At 40.1% G+C, this 19,623-nt stretch overlaps 4 protein-coding genes across 6 annotated transcripts; 3 read left to right on the top strand and 1 right to left on the bottom strand.

The window, feature by feature from the left end:
• Positions 1-645: 645 nt before the first annotated feature.
• Positions 646-5,721, bottom strand: LOC104446527 (probable E3 ubiquitin-protein ligase BAH1-like). Of its 3 annotated transcripts, none has more exons than XM_010060371.3 (7): positions 5,647-5,721; positions 5,227-5,487; positions 3,495-3,739; positions 3,152-3,400; positions 2,926-3,063; positions 1,009-1,067; positions 646-914 (listed from the first exon to the last, which is right to left on the bottom strand). In XM_010060371.3, the coding sequence occupies exons 2-7, from the start codon at positions 5,432-5,434 to the stop codon at positions 806-808; spliced, it is 1,008 nt and encodes a 335-aa protein (XP_010058673.1). In that variant the 5' UTR covers positions 5,435-5,487; positions 5,647-5,721; the 3' UTR covers positions 646-805. The 3 variants fall into 3 exon arrangements, with proteins under 3 accessions (XP_010058673.1, XP_010058679.1, XP_039165774.1); XM_010060377.3 differs by having other exon boundaries at positions 2,926-3,012; XM_039309840.1 differs by having other exon boundaries at positions 5,227-5,442; positions 5,647-5,715.
• A 1,512-nt stretch (positions 5,722-7,233) lies between these two features.
• LOC104446503 lies at positions 7,234-9,698 on the top strand. Its single transcript, XM_010060349.2, has 2 exons — positions 7,234-7,368; positions 8,582-9,698. The coding sequence occupies exon 2, from the start codon at positions 8,630-8,632 to the stop codon at positions 9,404-9,406; it is 777 nt and encodes a 258-aa protein (XP_010058651.2). The 5' UTR covers positions 7,234-7,368; positions 8,582-8,629; the 3' UTR covers positions 9,407-9,698.
• Positions 9,699-11,789: 2,091 nt separating this feature from the next.
• On the top strand, positions 11,790-14,771 carry LOC104414946 (putative disease resistance protein RGA3). The gene is made up of 2 exons (XM_010026174.3): positions 11,790-14,400; positions 14,528-14,771. The coding sequence occupies exon 1, from the start codon at positions 11,853-11,855 to the stop codon at positions 14,385-14,387; it is 2,535 nt and encodes an 844-aa protein (XP_010024476.3). The 5' UTR covers positions 11,790-11,852; the 3' UTR covers positions 14,388-14,400; positions 14,528-14,771.
• A 1,157-nt stretch (positions 14,772-15,928) lies between these two features.
• On the top strand, positions 15,929-19,164 carry LOC104446460. Its single transcript, XM_010060312.3, has 9 exons — positions 15,929-16,121; positions 16,339-16,539; positions 16,716-16,869; positions 17,426-17,496; positions 17,694-17,742; positions 17,869-17,942; positions 18,052-18,137; positions 18,572-18,677; positions 18,908-19,164. The coding sequence occupies exons 1-9, from the start codon at positions 16,010-16,012 to the stop codon at positions 19,000-19,002; spliced, it is 948 nt and encodes a 315-aa protein (XP_010058614.1). The 5' UTR covers positions 15,929-16,009; the 3' UTR covers positions 19,003-19,164.
• The last annotated feature ends 459 nt before the right edge of the window (positions 19,165-19,623 follow it).

The following is a 19,623-nucleotide window of genomic DNA, read 5'->3' as shown; positions in this document are numbered from 1 at the left end:
CCCTCACTTTCATCGGTGGCTGGCATTAGCACATCTTTAACATTCTCAAATTAAGTTCATTTCCATTTTGATATTGATTTCATTATATCTTTTCGTGACATGATAATCACGTTATCACCTTATAAACATTTTCAACCTTCTCAAATTAAGTCCATTGCCATTTTGATATTGGTTTCAAGACTTTTTTTTTTTTTTTTTCGTGACACGAAAATCACATTGTTACCTTCAAAATAAGCGCCGAATGATTTAACACTCTAGAACATGACATCATCTGCCACTGCCAAATTCCACTGGTAACAAAAAGTGGATCGGAAACTTGCTGACTCGGCTTGGCTTACTCCTTGCGGAAGTTATCAACTGTCACATAAAATTCTCAAATTTGTATTTTATTCATTTTCCATTGTTTAATTAATTGGCACACCAAAATTAATCCACGTTTGTTTGGGGAGTTTTCCAACGTGTCAAAGTTACAATCAAACGAGCAACGGCTACTGGACTCGAATAGGAATTGATAATTTTTTATAAAAGCTAGTAACTTTATCATGCTTGAAACATCCACAAATAATATGTCAGCAATTTGCCCACTTCCAATCTATCAACGAACTGTATAATCGCAAAACACATGCGACCTTTCACAACCTGTCAAACCTCGAATCCCAGCCGATACTGAACTTCCTCATAAATGCTACAACTGATAAAAACTTCACCCTGTTCAACCATGTCAGGAATTTCAAATGCAAGGACATAATGTTCTGTCCACAAAAGTTTAATGCCCTGTTCCTCGCGCGCTGTCTATCCGGCATCCTTAAATATATCCAATCATATGCTTCGTTTGCCTATCCCAATACTCTTTAGACTGTTTCAGCATCTCATCGCGTTCGGCGCCTGACCTCTCCTCCCAGTATTCCTTGCACCTGGATAGATATCGTTGGGAACACAAAGGCATTGAATCTCCCTTTCTCGATCACAAGTAGAACCGGTAGAATAGGTGAATTCGAGTTAGCTCACCTTTTCTTCAAGAGCAGATTTAGCACTGACATATGCACAGAATTACCATAGACTCCAGCCTGCAACACGACACATGATATCAAACAGTGGGGAGAAAAGATATTGCTGCAGAAGAAGTTACTCCACTTTCACATATAATCGACAAGAAAGAAGAAATCATGCAGGATGAAGGGGAAATGTCAAAGAAAAGTATCGACTGCTTGAAAGCCACTCTTCTTAATTTCCAGTCAGCATCGAGTAAGAAGCAGAGAGCCTGTTTTAAGACAGGCTATAAAGAATAATCAAAGTAGGTAACAGCAAATAGGCTCATGAGAACCCGAAACTAATCAAGCTTAACTTGATCGATAGACTGTGCTCAATGCATGGAGAGACCAGAATCATTGCTCCTGAGGATACGAGATTCAAAATGTTTACTGCCAGAATATTACTAATGAATCTGGGATGAAATTTAGAGAAGAAAAACTCCGCAGGCCTGTCCAGTATCCAATGCCCATATTTGGAGAGAATGCTGAATGTGTGCATATTAGTATATTACCATTACAGGTATTTAATGAATGATATGCTTCTAAGCTGGTAATGTTATGTAATGAGGAAAAGCATTTCTGCAGCCTTACATCCTGGAAGGAAATGAAAATCTTCTTGCCGCACAAAGTGAGAAGATCACCACAAGAACCACATAGAGACCACAAAATCAAAGAATGGATGGTCAAGCCCAGCCCCTCCAAACTAGTTAGAAAACCAGATGTTAGGCAATTAGCCTGCTTCCAGTAGAATAGGATTATAAACCCCAAGCCTCAAGTAGACCTTTAGCACAATCAAGCAAGAGATCACCCTCCAGCATACATGTGGCCCCTAAAAGCTATGTGGAGAATGACTACCCTCCCTGCCTAGGAGGAAGCATTCCCCTCAAAAGCCTTGATGCAGTCAGGCTGCCAACTGAAGATTTTATGAAGACCAAGCAACATAATACCTAACTTTTGCATCTCTTGAAGCTTATATTCTTTTGACCGGATTCATGCATGGATAACTTACAGTGAAGGTTATTTTGAGCTAAGTTGCTTGTGATAAAATTCAATTTCAGAAATAAAGACATAGATTTCCAAAAGATACTCACTATACATGAGGGTTAGCATCACCAGTGGTGGTTGGATACCACTACTCTATTTTCAATGCAAGGCATCAGATGTTATGCTAAGATAGCTTGCCTGGACCAAGCTAAAATTAACATAGATGGTGCACATAGTGGAAGAGTCGGTCATCCCAAAGAGTAGCTTATACCTTTGTGTCTGTGTGGGTTTCATAATTATTGGAATTGACTCGATACAGTTATATGTTCAATCAATCTTTCACATATATAGTTCTAAGTTGTCTATGGAAAATGGGATTTGAATGAAGTTAGAAATCTCCAGGAGAGAAAGACAAAACACACTAATCTTGCGTCGAACTAGTCTCAAAGGAAAGTTTTACGGTATAGCAAGTTTCTCATGACTATTGAAATTAAGAAAACAACAACAATAAAATAAACAACTCATCTCCTTTGGGGAGTAAGAGAAGGGTCTCCTCTCTCCAGCAGCCTCATGAATGGCAAAGAGATGAACAGCCCAAAGTAAGAGTCTTGTTATTAGCCTATGCTACAAAATTAAATATTAGCTCATAGTCCTAGCTACAGATCAGAAATGACTTCTTGATAGAAAAAATTTTCATGACTGGAGTACCAAAAACTTCTCTCCTTTATTATTTTTGAAGAGAAAGGGGGTCCATTAAGCAATTCTAATTGCATATCATGCTTCTGGCCAAAAAGAAAGATGCATCATGCTATTGATTCTAATTGCATACAGTTACAGCTGCCCTATGGGACATCAGCACATTCTGTTAGCTTCAAAAAATTCAACTGCTGATGCAATGGAAAGCACATACCTCTCTACACACTGGACATTTGGCATCCTCACTTGCCGCCTTAAGTCCTTCAAAGATCATCACAGATGCTGCAGAGCAGGCACATGACTTGCAAAAAAGATGACCACAGCTAAGTGCATATGGGTTAAAAACAGTGTCCTGTAAGATAACAAGCCCTTGAGATTTGTTAATACTGAAAACAAAGATTAAAACATTTTTCTCCATTGAATACTAAAGTGAAAAATACCAGGCAAATAGCGCAAGTCAGATCATATTCTAGCTTTATAGAACCTGCAAGTGACATTATCAGAGCAGACTTTGTCTCATCAAAATGAAATGAAAACTGAGTAGAACACTCAGCACACTCTTCAGCGTCTAATCCTCTGGAATTTAAATAGAAAGCTCCCAGTTCTATTAGCCATGGTGACTGCAAGAGCTCTATATGCTCGGCCCGCATCTTAGATCTAAAATGCTCCCCATTGACAGAGCCATGAACCTATGACAGATTGAAAATCAGAGAATCCTCATCAAATAGGCAACTCATAAGAGCACAATAGAAAGATAGCTTATATGGACTATGGAGTGCACACCTTGTCATACTTCTTGAGAATTTTTCTGATAGCAATTGCATTCATAGTGACATATTCCATCAACATTCTTCCTTCTTCTAACAGGAGTTGTTGATGGCCCTTAAAACATGGACTAAAGCACTGTATGTACCTCTGAATCCCAGTTGCAACAAGAAGATGGAGAAGATGTCTAACTCTTGAATTAAAGCATCCTGCTATTTCTGAAGCTTCCTTCATCAACTCAGAGAAAAACATCTCATCACACACTGCAAAATGCAAGAATAATCATCAATAAAATTTGCAATGTAATTTATAAGATACTAATGTCCTAAAGGTTAAAAAAAGTATATTTTAGATATTCATGAGTAATAAAAGAAATACCAACTCATTCACATCAGCAAGAAAATAAGGCGCCAAATAAGTCCTCAAAATCTCCAAATTCATATGTTTGTTCCCTTTAATTAAATGTCATTGATGGGGTTCTAAAAAAAAAAAAAAAAAAAAAAAAACGAAATTTGTAACATGAAGATCAAGTTCATATTGAACTACAGCGCATAAATAATTTAACTTCTTTTAACCTAAGTTGTCCAACTCTCAAAGATTATAAAGAACTTCAAGAGTAAGCTTGTCAAATGTTCCTTCAGGTTTATGCCAGATAAAAGCCAAAACCGTCAAAGACAAAGGTCTTCTTAGGTGAGGTTGCTACTTTGAGAACTTCCGTACTCGAGCAGAATATGGCATCCAAAAGAATCCTCCACAGAGACTAACCATCAATATTTTACTCTAACTGGGATAGTTTCTGTACTCAGCAAAAATTAACAAAACACTCACGCACGCACGCACACAATTCTTGTCATATCTTGTGGACTATCCCCCAACTTGTGCGTCAAACAGCGCTTCTCCAATTATCTCATAAAAAAGTACCATAAGAAAAACTAAAAATAACTTAACAAAATGCCTTTTTTTGATTAAAAAGAAATGTGTGTGTTTTACTTAAAGCCAAGTAATGTAAGGCTCTGTTTTGTGGATTAACTACTAATAAGAAGTTGCAGTTCATTTTATTTTATTTTTGAAATCTTAATTGCTTCTTCTGTTATGTGATGTGAATAACATGCTTTTGGGCTTAATTTTGCTATGCCAGGTTGACCACTATATCTTCACTAAGCATCGAAAGATAGTCAATAGCATATTCAGCGAAGGAATTGAGCAATACATTTACCCAAAATTTTGTTTGGCAACAGCAACTTCTTCATGAGTAATTGCTTGTCAAACAGCTGAGTAAAAAATTATAGAATTTTTTCCTGCATATATAGTGTTTTTAACCCCACCACGGTTTGTGTGCTGAACAATTCTTGTGATAGGGCGCGATGCTCATAACCACGTCCCAAGGACTTACTTTTGCTCATGTTAAACAGCGTTCTCAAATAAAGAACCTGTCCAAATATGTATAATAAATCATATACACAGGATTCCTTTGTATAATCACGTTGAATAGCTGAGCCTTTTAGAGCACCCAACTAATCTGTCAGGCTACAGCTGAAGTAAGATGCCCCCAGAGGCAGCCCCAAGAAAATTGCCTTCACTGGGCATTCACCCATGGCCATGCTCATTGTCTCGGCTTGAGACTTATGCAGGTGCAGCTTGGCTAAAACGTTAGTCTCCCGTGCACACATACGAGGACCAGCTCGAAATATGATTCGGCAGGGAAAAAAAAAACGATACGCAAGTCTCCGGAAATGGAACAAAAGCTCACCCGGACAAGCTTCACATCGGCACAGCTGCAGCGACCCATCGGCCTCCTCCTCTCCTTGCCCCGCGTCACAAGGCCGGTGCAACGATTTGCAGGTGCGGCACCTCTTGAGGACCTTCTTCAGCCGCTTGTACTCGACATGAGAGCACCTGCCCAGAAACCGCTCCTGCTCCCCATGCAGATACTCCATAAACGTCTCCCCGAACTTCATCCTTCCCGCTGTCGCGTCGGAGACAACCGGAACCCAATAACAACAGGCCTTAGCTGCACGTCCGAGAAAAAAAAAGGGAGCTAACTCTCCTTAAAAATCGACGAAACAAAGGCTGGCCTTGTCCTAAATTCTCCTCCCAATCGCTCGGACACGAGACAAACGCGAGCGAGGATAGAATGGGAGAGGATCGTAATCGCGGGCAGAGAAGTTACCTGGAAGGAGATCGCGAGAAGTGGTCGCGTCGTCGAAGAAGATGGCGAGAGAGACGATGACGACGAAGAAGGAGCTTCAAGCCTTGAGGAAACCCCGCGAATTCCACGGGATTCTTATTTAAAGCCACCGCAGGGGTTGGTACTCGCACGCGCTCGGCCGGCGCATGCACCGCACGTGTACTGTATAAGCCTGCTTCGTGATATTAAATTTTTACGTAAACATTTTCGGGGCATTGTCAATTTGTCATTGTGCAGGAGTCGGGCCCGGTCCAAACTAAGATATTCGGGTCGGGTCATTACCGAAGTCCAAGTTTAGGGAGAGGAGACTCTTTAATACAAATGTACAGGCAGGTTGATTTAGCATCCCCTTACTCGTTCAGAATTTCTTCCTAAGTCAGCTTTTCTAACTACTAATAAAGATCCTAGAAACTTTTGAAGAGAGAAGCATTAGAATTCTATTATAAAATGATACGAATGAGAGAAAGAACCCTACACATACAAGTGTTCTTCTAATTATAACCATAGATCTCCTTTCAATTTAACAGCAGTAAAGTCTTTATTTCTCATCTATTAACTATTCGCATTAATTATAAATATTCTTTAGAATATGGTACATTACTAATATTACCATTGTAGATTTCATTTAAATTTAACAGTATTAAAGTCTCTAACTCCTATCAACTAACTATTCGCATTAATTACAAGAATTCTCTAGAGTACGATGCAAAACCCATATTACCCACCCCTGAGAAAATTTTAAAGTACTTGACAAATCCTAGGACTTATTTTAGTTCTTGCCCAACCTTCTTGGACGATTCACCATCCATGGTATGCCGAAAACCTCTTAGACACAAGGCTCCTGGAGCATGACAGGTTGTTTGCCCTTTATCGTAAATCTCATCGAAAGTCAACACTAGGTTTGGTTTTAAAAAATTTGGGTCGGAATTAAAAAAAAAAAAGTTAACAATTAAATTTTTAGATAATTCAAAGTCAAATATTTGAAAGCATGTTTAGATTTTTCTTTTTGCTTTTAGTCATTTAAAAATTACGTTGAAGTTTTTATTCAAATTTTCACGATTGATATATTTTCTTCCTAAATTCTTTTAGAAAATCCAAACGAGCAATTTATCTCATTTTTTCCAGCACATAATTCTCTTTTTTTTCTCATCAGCCAAAAAATGCACACATAGAGACAACTAATTGTGAAAACAAGACTAATTTGACTTATTTTATGGACTCAATTAAATTATCGTAAGACATGAAAGAATTATCTAAATATAATGTAATTTTGTAAATGTTACTTCAAAACGCGGCTTTCAAGTAGCATTTTGACCGCAAAATTAGCAACTGCAATACAAATCAACCTTTTAGGAGTAGTCTATAATTTTTCAAAAATCGAAGGCCATTGTGCGAAGGTGTCCAAATTTAGGAGGCAATCACTAATTTTACCAATTATGCCAAGGCTCAGGGAGCTTTTCAGAAACTCACCCTCGTAGAAGAAAAACAAAGAATCGTGGGCCTAAGGAGTCGGGCGTTGGCCCAACGGGCCCAGGATCTCCAATTCGGGGCGGGCAACGACCCGATGTCCCGCGGGACCCCCCCGAGAGCAACGATCCTCGATCCGCTTCGCTCCCTGGATCGATCAAAATCCCATATCCACGAATCCCTCGCGTTTCCCCCAGCACGTCTCCTCGTCCCCAAGCTTTCCCCTGCAACTCCCAGGTTCGCTTCCGCCGATCTCTGTTCGTCGTTCATTTCTATCTCGACGCTCTGTTGCTGCAATGGATTTGCGATGACCTCCCTCTCGCTTCTTGGTTGGTCGGATCTGTCCGAGATTGCGCATGGTTACTGGCTCGAATTCGTGCTGTGTATGCTTGGGTTTGGATCTTATACGGAGAGAGAGAGGGGGGCTTGTGATTAATAGATGTTGGGTATGTTTGCAACGATGTGGGCTGGGACTGTCCCGTATTGCAGTCTGAATTAGCATGGAGGAGTTATGATGGCCTCGTTGCGTGATTCTCTCTTTCTTAAAAGTTTTTTTTTTTTGGGGCGGTGAAGTATGTTGTTTCAGCCTGGTTTGCTATCTTCCCTCAGATTAATGGTGCTTGGGTTTGCTTTTGATCACTATAGCTGGTCGACTGGTTCGGAGGGCGGGGATAGCTTCGTTTAAGCTAATACTTGAATAGATTAGATTCTCGAGCATGACTGCCGCCGACATGATTCCCTAGAGGAGATCCGAGGTAGAAATTGATGCTTTCTGATAGGGATGGTCATAAAAAACCCGAGTTCATAGGATCTGTCTAGCGCATTTGTTCAGTGAGCTCCAGTGTTTTGAACTTTGTGAGATGATTTTTCAATATTTTAGTGGATACTCAGCTCTCTCTTTATATAAGTTAGACTAGATTGTCAATGCCAAGTTTGGGGTCATATAATAATCTAAAGCCTTGACGGCGGGGGAATGCTTGCATTTCATGGTTCGGGTGTTGTGCAATTGCTAATGCCTTCAAGCTCTTGGTGACCTTGAATTTCTCCTCATCTCCACTATTCCTATGCTGGATTAGATAGTCTAAAACAAGTGATGCACAGCCTCATAGAGCCTCTTTGCCTTCACAAATCACAGAAGGTGACGGCATGGAACAGATTGAACATGGCTGCAATTGACTTTTCATAAATGAACTCCTCTCTGTCTATCAGTTGCTACCTTTTATTTAAAGAGTCCATTGGTATTTGCTTGGCCTTCTGCTAGCACATCCCAATTTTTTCGCAGTTGTCCCAGGTTTCATCAAGGTGACTGTTGGCGTTGCTTAGTCTGGGTGTGCTTTAATTTTACAAAGACCATGCAGAATCTTTTGCTTTCTGTTGCCTCAAATTTGTACAATAAGTATGAGTTCATCATGCTCCTTTATAACCTTGTTATTCCGGCTTTACTTGTTAGGTCGTTGATTTGCTTGAGCCAAAGCTTATTCTGAACTAGTAGCAGCAGATGGTCAAGAAAAAGCAAAAACAGCAAGCCATGGAACACGGCAATGACTATGATTCTACCTGTGAGGTGGATCCCTACGAAGATACGAGTTGGGTGATTGTGAAAAAACAGAGGATCACTATTTTGGTGCCGCCTTTACCTGTTGCAGAAAAATCTGCAGTATCAAAGCCATCCTCGAGCCAGGTGCAAGACATACCCAGGGAACATGTGCCTGAGAAATCGCAACTTCCAGCTGAGGGGAGTCCTGTAATGCTGTCCGTCAGTGAATATGAGAAGACAACATCATTGCCACTCGAGAATGACATATTCAGGGAGGTTTCTTCTCCACACCCGTCAGACCTACCTAGAATCTTGGGAATGGATTCCAGAACACGGTCCAAGAACCCTGCCAAAGTTTCTGGTCAGAAGTTACATGAAGTAGTGAAAACATCAAATACCTCAAAAAGTATCTACCGGGAGAGAATGTTGAATGGTCCCTGTTACTTCTCCAGCGGGGTGACTATCCTTCATCAACAGCTCAAAGCACGAAATCTTGAGAAGAAACTTCAGAAGGCTGGTGGACTGAGCAGCTGGCTGATGTCACTGGGGCTTGGGCAATTTGTGAGGATCTTCCGGTGTAGGCGTGTCAATGAGTTTCAGCTGGCCAACATGACAATGAAGAAGCTCAAAGATATGGGTGCTGCTGCCGTGGGGCCTCGTAGGAAATTGATGCACGCCATCGACTGCGTCTGCGATCCTTATCATCGAAGACTCGAAGTGCCTCCTAGGATCTGCTAAGCGTTTGAGCTATTCGAAAAGATACTTGATCCAGTAACTGGAGCTAAGGCCAACTCCTTGTGAATCAGAAGCATGTGGACACCAGGACAAGAAAAGCATCTGGCGGCTTTAAAGGGTGTCCCCGCCCGCGAACTTAAGCTGCTGGTATCTTCATCCTCGCTCTTGTACTAAGAGAAACGAACTCGGTTGCTCCCTGTAATTAATTTTCTCTTGTTTCTTCCCCTTTTTAGGCCTGATCAAACCCATTCGACCAATGCCACTAGTTCTACCCAATTGAAAGAGATTGTGTGCCTGTGTGGTGAAGAATTTTAGAGGCAGTAGAATTTCGGCTTAGATTGCGTTTTTCCTCGCTGCTCGGAGTTGCAGCATCCTCGAGTTAAAGGGGAGAGTACAGTACGCTAGGGTCATTGCATTGACAATTAAAATTAAGAGTCCGTTCTTTTCGTGGAAAATGGGTTATTTGTGGAAAATATTTTAATAGAAGTCATTTTTTAGGAAATGGCAATATTTTTGATGTTCGGCTAAAATTTGAAAATGTTTCAGAAAATATTTTTTGGTGTTCGGTAAGGAAAGTATTTTCTAAGAGTTTACCATTTAGGCATGCATAATTTATCGACCTATAAATCCATTAAATATGAACTTGTCTTTACTAAGTAAACTTCCTTCATATCTTTGTTCTATCATATATTGGAGTGTATTTTTAGAAAATAAAAATGAGATAAACGATACTTTTGACTTAAAAATATATAGGCTAGGGCAATAGCACGTAATTAGAAGATCATATAAAAAAAAAAAAAAAAAGAGTTATCATAATTTTGTTTATTTCATGAAAAATAAATGATTTAAAAATTATTTTTCTAAAAACAATTTTATATCACTTACAAAAATAAAATGAATGAAAAATATTTTTATCATCTACAAAAATATTAAGATATAATAAAAAAATCTTATTTTGATTGATTATTTCAAATTATATAAATGATTACTTTTATAAAAAATTAGAATTATTTATTTTTTGCGAAAAAAAATGTATGTACAACGAAATTTGAGGCCAACTTGTTCCAGTGACTGGTCCACGTGGACAAGATCCCCACCGTTGAGTAAGCCTCTTCATGTCCCTGATCGTAGACCGTGCATTTCGAAAGCAGGTGTTCGTTTCCCGCTCCGTCATCTTCAACCAAGCTCTCTCTGAGAATCGCAGGCAAAAGCTCCAAAAACAATGGAGGAGACGATAGCGGCGCTCGGCAAAAGCCTCGGCCAATTCTGCAACCACCTCCAGAGCAGCGTCGACACCCTCCACCAATCCCTTGATCACAGATTCCGCTTCTTCGACCTTCATTCAGTGCCTGAACTGGCGCGTGTCAACCGCGAGCGGCGATCTCGATTTGCTCGACTCCATTATGTATCCCTGAGATCTCTGTGACTCCTATCAAGCATGATTCTTTTTCACCCCACCCAATTTCCAAGTTTCAATACTATCCTTATAGAATTGTTTCTTGTTTTCCTTATGTATCTTTTCCATGTTTCAATACTATCCTTACAGAATTGTTTCTCGTTTTCCTTATGTATCCTAGAGGTCTCTGTGACTCCCACCAAGCATATAGTTCTTTTCCACCCTACCCAATTTCCAAGTTTCAATACTATCCTGCGTGTGCACTTGCTATGATACCATGATCTCTGTAAGTTTTCTGAAGCCTCGCTAGGTTCGAAATGGTGCTGCACGATTAAAAAACATCATGAAGTTCCAATCTTCATAAAGGTCGCACTATCAAAATCTTATAGAAATGAAATCTTAAAGAAAGAGGAAATGTCCAGGAACTCATAGCTCATAGCATAAAATAAAGCTATAAGTCATTGCGATCAGCTAAAATATAACTAGAACAAGCAAGGCATAGCTGTACGAACCCTTCCACAAAAAGCACTGGGAAAACCAACCGCGGCTGTCGATAATTAGAGAAGCCTCTGCAAATTTCAAAGCAAAGGAAAACAGCACATACTTCTGAACCAATCATTCTCATTCTTGTAGAAGGGCGAAAGAATGGGCATCTAATACAGGGAACACGCAATGAAAAGGAGCTTATTCTTTTTTGTGCGCACATTTATCTTACAAGAAACAGAGAACAGAGAAAGGAATACAGCAAAGATTAAAGAGAAAGGTAGCAGAATTCAGGCCACTTCGCTTTATCTTTCTTTCGTTAGACGAAGGTATTCCAAATCTAGATTCAACGGCATCAAATTACTTGCAGATTTCCACCAAGAATTGAGTGAACTACGCAACAGTTTGGAATAACGTTGTGCACACTCCATGGAACCATGTGTATTATGTCTCTGCTTATATAACCCGGTAAGATCATGCTTTTTTGCCATCCTTCACCTGATAACTAGTTAGTTCCAGCATAGCGCTTATGCCAAACCTTCTCACAAACCAATAACACCAATCACAACCATGACTGAGGTCGTCTCGAGCATCCTTGGACCTCTTTTAGAAAAACTAGCTTCACCAGCTATTGAAGAAATTCAACTGTTATGTGGCATTAAGGATGACCAAGAGAAGCTCAAGCGCAAGTTAGAGATGATTCAGAACGTGCTTGCCGATGCTGAGCAGAAGCAAACAAAAGAGGCAGCTGTGAGGCTTTGGTTGTTGAAGCTTAAAAACTTTTGCTATGATATTGAGGATGCGCTAGATGAATTTGAAACCAGGGCCTTGTGGAGGCGGGTGAGGTTGAATGAGCACTTGACCCTCAAAAGGAAGGTATGCTACTTGTCCTCGTGGCTATCCAACTTCATTTTCCAATTTAAGATGGCACATAAAATGAAAGAATTGAGAAAGAGACTCGATGGGATCAATAAAGAGCAAACTAAGTTCAACTTGTCGAGTGATGTTCATGAAAAGGCTATAGTTCCATGGAGAGAAACTCATTCTTTTGCACTTGCTTCGAAAGTGATTGGAAGGAACAAAGAAAAGGAAGAAATAATAGAGCTGTTGATAGGGTCAAATGATCGTAGACCTAAAATGATAGCAGTAATTCCTATTCTTGGAATGGGAGGTAGTGGAAAGACGACTCTCGCTAAATTGGTATACAGTGATGATAGGGTTAAAAAACATTTTGATTGTAAAATTTGGTTATCCATGCCAGTACAATTCGATATTACGAAGATAGTAAGAGACATCATCGAGTCTCTTGGCGACAAAGAAAAATATGATAAATTTGACATGTTGCAAAATCGCCTAAGAAGTATGGTGGAGAACAAAAGGTGTTTGTTCATAATGGATGATGTGCGGGAAGTAACGCAAGAGGCTTGGGACAAATTGACAAAGTTGTTAGAAGGCGTTTTCGAAGGGAGTAAAGTCATCGTGACTTCACAAAATAAATCGATTGCCTCAATCATGGGCACTGTCCCCCCACATAATTTGGCCAACCTTTCACAAGAGGATTCTTTGACCTTATTTGTGGAGTACGCATTTGTTCAAGGCCAAGAGAAGAATCACCTAGACCTTATGGTAATTGGTAAGGAAATCGTGACCAAGTGCAGGGGAAATCCTATGGCGGTGAAGGCCTTGGGAAGCTTGTTGTATTCGACAAAAAATCGGAGCGATTGGGAATATGTAAGAGATAGTGAGATGTGGCAATTACAAATTGAAATTTTAGCTTCTTTGAGAATAAGCTACGATCTGATGCCGTCTCACTTGAAACGATGTTTCGCTTATTGCTCGATATTTCCGAAGAACCACAAGTTCGACAGCATTAATTTGATCCAACTGTGGATCTCGAACGGGCTTATCCAATCCAATGGAAATAATCAGGAGCTGGAAGAGATTGGACAACAATACTTGGAGGAGCTGATGTCGAGATCCTTCTTTGATGTTGTCGAGGACATTGACCTTCTCCTGACCTTCGAAATGCACGACCTCATCTACGAACTTGCCATTTCTGTGGCACAAACTGAATCGTCCAACATCAAAGTGTGGACACAAGATATTTCCTCAACAACTCAGCATATATCATTTCCTGACCCATCTGGTGTACCAAAAGATGAACTAAGCAGCTGCTTGAGCAAACTGAGCCGCGTCCGTACCATCATGTGTGAGGAGTTGGGATCCTCTGCCTCTGCGAGGTTCTTTCTGGAGACATGCATTTCGCGATTCAAGCACTTGCGAGCCTTATGGCTACGGGGCTCTAGCTTTGACCTATTGCCTGCTTCCATTGGCAATCTAAAGCATTTGAGGTTTCTTAGTTTAAAGGGCAACGGTAATATCAAGAAACTCCCCAAATCAGTATGCGAGCTTCGCAATCTGCAGACCTTAGATCTTGGTGGGTGCAAGGACCTTGAGGAATTGCCTGCAAACATCAAGAATATGATCAACCTCCGTGTTTTGATAATAACCACGAATCAGCGGCGTTTCCCGGAGAGTGGCATAGGATGCTTGACCTCTCTGCGATGGTTAGCCATTGTAAGGTGCGAGAATTTGGAGGCTTTGTTCGATGATATCCAATTGCTTACATCGCTCCATATGTTGATCATTGGAGAATGTCCGAAGTTGGCTTCCTTACCACAAGGCATCAAGAATCTGAAGGCATTGGAGCGTCTCTGCATTTATTACTGCAAGAGCCTGAGGCTGCCAGAGGGCGAAAGTAATGAGCCGGACTCCATGTCGAGACTTCAATCCTTCACGCTCGCGGAATTACCGGAACTGGTTTCATTGCCTGGATGGCTTGAAGGTTCTACAAGTACGCTGCAGAGCGTAACAATTGTGGGTTGTCCAAACTTGCGTGCATTGCCCGAGTGGTTGCAAAATTGTTCTTCTCTGAGAACACTGGAGATTCAAGACTGTCCTGAATTGTCCTCTCATGGCATTTGCCTCATCCCCACATTGACAGAGCTGCGGATAATTAATTGCGGGAAATTGGGCAGTTGGGAGAAGACTCAGAAGAGCATAGTGGAGAAGACCCAGAAGATGATAATAGACAAGAATGTTTAAAACTGATCCATCGGTACAAGCAAACTTCCTTTTTTATGGCATGTTTATAAATTAAAATTTGATGGTTTGAAATCGTGTTCCTTATATTGTCTTCATTTACTTGCATGGTCAACTGCCACATGGCGCTTTCGAATCCGAAGAAACAATCATTTCCACGAGAGCTGTAGACAATTTATTTGCGGGGGAATTGAGCAAGAACACCAATGTTTGAAGAAGAAGATAATTGCGAATAAATATCTAAATATGTGTATGTTGTCCCATAAGATATTTTCTTACAAGAATGTGAGTGGTAATGTCTAGCTAACAGCTTGGCCACTCTAAAAATATCTAGAAAGATATCTTTTTAGAAATATCTGTTTACTTATGAGTGTGTAAAGAATTCTCTTGGCCAATATTGTAGAAAGCGCCTCTAATAAAAATGTGCGTTTTCTTTAAGTGACTTTTGTGTCTTTTTCATCTATTCATATAAGAGCTTTTGCTGCATGCGCTCTATGATCGCAGTTAGAAGTAGTGGATATGCATATGATTTATGAATCAAAATTGGATATGGATACGATTCAAACGATTGCTCATCTAGTGACTTTCGGTTTGTTTATTTCATGAACAATGTTCTTATAAATCAAATTCTTCCAGAAAGTGTGCGATGCTATCTGCAAAGCATAAGTGGCCATTTTGCATTTTGCAATTCCATCTAATTATTTATGTTGAGGGTTAATTTACCCCTCTAGATAATAAAAATAAAAAAAGTCGAAGCACCCCAAAATGTCGTGCTATTAGAAATTAAGAAGTCAGAATTTGAGGGTGAAAATATTTCAAGGCGCCTCCTATGCTTGGAGACTCGATTCAAAATGAGGTTTGCTAGTCACTTGATGCCCTTTGCGTTCTTTTTTTTTTTTTTTTGTCCGTAAGTAGCATTCATTTCTAAAACGTTGTTGAAATGAAACAAAGTTCGGAATAAATACATAATAAAGATCATAGTGGGTGGGGATTATGCAGCCAACTATTTGGAAGAGTATTGTCCCAATGGGCTTTTGCGGCCCAATCAGCAGACTTATTGGCTTCCTTATGAATATAAGACACGAGGGCCTGTTTGGTAACTAACTAAATAATATTTATTTATATTCTTTTATTTTTTAGAGTAGTTTTGAAACAAAATCGCGTTTGGTGAAATTTTTTTGTTCTTGAAATAGATTTGGCAAGAATAAAAAAATTAATTATTTATTTCTGGGATCAATTATATAATCAAGTCTACCTATTTTTTTAGAAATGATTACTTGAATCATTTACAAAAAAATATTTTTATTATTTATGAAAATGTTTGGGCATAACTTATTATCAATGATAAAAATATTTTTTTATTAGTTAATTAATTCAAATGATATAAATTATTATTTTTATAAAAAAATTCAAATCATTTATTGCTTACGATGTAAGAGAGCGACGAAATTTGAGGCCAACTTGTTCCTGTGATTTGATCCACGTGGACAAGATCCCCACCGTTGAGTAAGTCTCTTTACGTCCCTGATCGTATACCCTGCATTTCGAAAGCGGGCGTTCGTTTCCCGCTCCGTCATCTTCAACGAAGCTCTCTCTGAGAATTGCAGGCAAAAGCTCCAAAAACAATGGAGGAGACGATAGCGGCGCTCGGCAAAAGCCTCGGCCAATTCTGCAACCACCTGCAGAGCAGCGTCGACGCCCTCCACCAATCCCTCGATCGCCGCCCCATCCCTCTCGGTCCTCTCTCTCTCTCTCTTTCTCTCCCTTCTTCCGATTCTCGTTCCATCCAGCGATAAAAGCTGCGAATCGCATCACTGAGTTGAATCTCTTCTCATTTCACTTCCTACCGCTGGTTGTCTTGCGTTTCCTTTGGGTATTGAGCCGAGAAAAGTTGCAAGGTCGCGCGTTTTCCTTCTTTTCAGTCGATTGATTTTTTTTGGTCTTTTAATCGCAGATTCCGCTTCTTCGACCTTCATTCAGTGCCTGAACCGCCGCGTGTCGACCGCGAGCGGCGATCTCGATTTGCTGGACTCCATGACTTTCGGGACCGTTTCGTTTGAGGAGCTGTTGGGTCACTGCAACGAGGTCTTCAAGAAGAACCAGAGCGACCTCGCTCAGCTCGAAGAACGCCTTAAGAGCTTCGGCTACGTCCCCGGTAGTTTGAGCTCGACAATTTTTTCTGCCTGTGTATTTGATTGCGAATAATTGCATGGAAGCAGTTTACTTGGGGTTGAAGTGTACATCACTATGCTGGATCGCTAGGAGTTGAAAGGAATGAAAAGCTGCAAGTTAGTTATCTGCAGACTTTGATATCCTAATTTTGTTTTGTAGATGTTGACGATGTTGAAGAAGATACAGTCGATGACTTATCAAGCGCTCTTGAACTTGATCCATTATCAAGTGATGGATTTGACCAGCCATCTTCATGTTCGGAACGACTTACTGCAGCGTCTTCTATGACGAAGAGTTTTGAAGAAGATTCTCTGTATCCTTGTCAGGTTTTAATATAGCAACTTTCTTTTATCCAAGTCTGAAATATTTGGCAAATTGTAGAATTCTAAGCCAAGAGGTTAAGAGGGATAGATCAATTGGGTGGACTCCACACCTGGCTGGAGCTTCTATCCGTTAGGAACAATCAGTAGACAGTTCGCTTGCTTTGAGTACAGGCCCTTTTCATGAGCCTACCCTGAGTAGGCTGAGTGAGGCAAGAGCACCCCTCAGTGGAGTCACTCGAAAGCCACGAGTCCATCTCCTGTCAGCTCTATTGGTTGTGTTTGATGCTGGTGTCAGAAAAATAATCTTGAACAGTGTTTATTCCATTGTGACTTGAGAGTTTACGTACTGTCAACAACTACTGCAGTGCCATATCATTTGGCAGCATAGGTACTGCCTTATTATATCCAAGTTGCAAATAGTGTTGCAATATGTCAGCTTTGCAATATGCAAATTTTCATCCTAAATGACTGAAAAGTGAAAAAATGGCCAATTATGGTATACTATTTCCTAGATTTTGTTGATTTGTCTTTCCTGAAGTTCCCTAGATTTGATGACTCCATCAGCTTGAAAAGACTTGGTATATCTGACGTAGCTCTGGCCACATTAGCTTTGGAAGGTGAGGCAACTTTGAGGATGTGTTTGACATGCTCTGTGCTTTATGGAAAAGACATGTGATCTTTCTTCATTTTCATTTGGAACATCAAGTTAGTCCTTGTTGAGATGATTAGAGAGATAATTTGTGAGAAGGCAGTTGAATTCCTTATTAGCCAAGCAGTTTTGTCTGACAAATTTTCCCTTCTATATCATTTCCAGCTAATGGCAAGACTCTTGAGCCAAATCTGTGTTCGAGACAACCACAAAGGTATGTTGTCCATGCTTGAGTTTTTCCTTCTTTCTCGGTCTCTTTTTTTCCTTTTCTATTTTTGCTTTTTCTTCATTGAGGCGTGAACCTCGTCTGCTGTTAATCTTTCGTTCTCCTTCCAATTAGAAATCAAGAGGATAAGATGCATGACCTGGAGGGGCCATATCAACCTGCTACGGTGAACTTGGGGGCAAGTGAAGGTACTGATACAAAATATACGCATGGGTTATTGCTTAATTAGATTCTATTAAGTTCACTCTTCCTACTCCCGGACTTTATACTTACGTGATTCGATACAATTGGAACCAGTTGAAGGTCCAAAATCTGTAGTTAAGGCATCAAAAGATGAGTACGAAAGTCTTCCTTCCTACATGAAAGGTCTTGCATCATGGGAGGTATGAAACTCTAACTTAAGCTTTGTATTTGTCTCTGACTCTTGGCAGATGCACTGCAGGCAATCACTTTTATTTTATATTAAGCTGCTGTCATAAGACCATCAGGGTTAGTAGCGCTTGAACCATATATTCTTTTGAAACAGAAATAGTGTGCTTGCTTGATTGGATTAATCCTACTAGTACAACATCTGATGTGTGATGGGGCAAGTGATTCCAGAACGGAAATTTTTCGCATCAACATCTTAGAGAATTTTGGAAATGAAGTAGGTTAGATGGTTTCAATAGCATTAGAACATTGGCAAGCTTGTAAATGTTGCTTGACGTGTGAAATCATCTTCCCACCGCAAGGTTCTGTATCCTTTCTCGCCATAATTTGCTGACAAGGGATCTGGTTTTAGTCCTAACCCATTTGCATTGTGCATTTTACTCTGCAGGATTTGCTTATAGCTATTGAGAAGATAAACTCATACCTAAGCAAGAAGGAGAACTGTTCAGAAAACAGGAGCTTCTTTCAAGACGAAATATCATCATTGGCATTGGGTGTGTATATAACATCAGTAGTGATATGAATCTCTGAGTGATTGTGAAAGCATTTGCTACAAACTGGCGAGTGCCTGCCTTAACAAGCCTGTTGTCCGTAACTTGACGCCCTCTGAAATCTTTATTACCAAAATATGGATAACCATCCTCGTAGTCTTTTTCTTCATTGAGTCTTATATTGGTATTTTCCCTGATCACTTAAGATGATTCATTGTTGCTGCTTATTGCAGGGCCCAAGGCGAGATCCTATCTGCTGCTGCTTACTCGCATGAAGCACCTAGTTGTTGAGACAGTTGATGGATTGATCTCGTACAGAGTTTTATAGAAGGAAGTACCTTTGCAGAAATATACTTGTTGGAATTACTGTGTCCAGTTTGTATCAGCCTCAGACATGCATTGTTATGCACAAGGCTTGACATAAACATTTTTCTAAGCACGAGTTTAGTGGAGAAATCATCTTTTGTTAAATGATTACTTTATTACCGCACCCTGCAATTTTCATCTCAATTCCTATGGTCAATTAATCTGAAAATTGCTCAATTGCCATGTGATTCGACTCTCAAACAGTTACCAAGGAGTCATCTCCTTGTTTGTTGTGGTGAAGCGAAAGAGAGAAGAAAATATTAAAGAGAAAATGCAGGGGAACATATGTTTTGATTGATCACTGAATGATTAATTTGCAGTCATTGGGCAGGCAACTAGCGGTTAGACTCGTGCCCTGAATTTAGATGTTGAGGCATCTACATGGTTGGCATGTATGTTATCTGCTGCATTTTCGAGTTCTCCTGGTAGTTGTAGACTTGTAGCGTGGTTTTCTTATATTAGACAACAGTTGCTTTGTAAAGCACATTCTTGAATACAATCAACAATCACTGCATTTCGTCGGGAAGCAGGGAAGATGCAATTTGGACTGGTGAATATACAATTTTTATGGGCATCCCACCCT

This window comes from Eucalyptus grandis, chromosome 1 (assembly GCF_016545825.1).
Source record: "Eucalyptus grandis isolate ANBG69807.140 chromosome 1, ASM1654582v1, whole genome shotgun sequence".
NCBI lineage: Eukaryota > Viridiplantae > Streptophyta > Magnoliopsida > Myrtales > Myrtaceae > Eucalyptus > Eucalyptus grandis.
This window is presented reverse-complemented; position numbering and strand designations above follow the sequence as displayed.

Bases quoted from the DNA above. Each gene is read 5' to 3' on its own strand.
- LOC104446527 (XM_010060371.3), bottom strand. From the start codon at position 5,434: ATGAAGTTCGGGGAGACGTTTATGGAGTATCTGCATGGGGAGCAGGAG. The intron at 3,401-3,494 runs GTGTGCACTCCA...AATCTGTCATAG, and splicing joins TTCTCAAGAAGTATGACAAG to GTTCATGGCTCTGTCAATGG. The intron at 3,064-3,151 runs GTATTTTTCACT...GTTATCTTACAG, and splicing joins TGACTTGCGCTATTTGCCTG to GACACTGTTTTTAACCCATA.
- LOC104446503 (XM_010060349.2), top strand. From the start codon at position 8,630: ATGGTCAAGAAAAAGCAAAAACAGCAAGCCATGGAACACGGCAATGAC.
- LOC104414946 (XM_010026174.3), top strand. From the start codon at position 11,853: ATGACTGAGGTCGTCTCGAGCATCCTTGGACCTCTTTTAGAAAAACTA.
- LOC104446460 (XM_010060312.3), top strand. From the start codon at position 16,010: ATGGAGGAGACGATAGCGGCGCTCGGCAAAAGCCTCGGCCAATTCTGC. The intron at 17,943-18,051 runs GTACTGATACAA...AATTGGAACCAG, and splicing joins GAACTTGGGGGCAAGTGAAG to TTGAAGGTCCAAAATCTGTA. The intron at 18,138-18,571 runs GTATGAAACTCT...TTTACTCTGCAG, and splicing joins AAGGTCTTGCATCATGGGAG to GATTTGCTTATAGCTATTGA.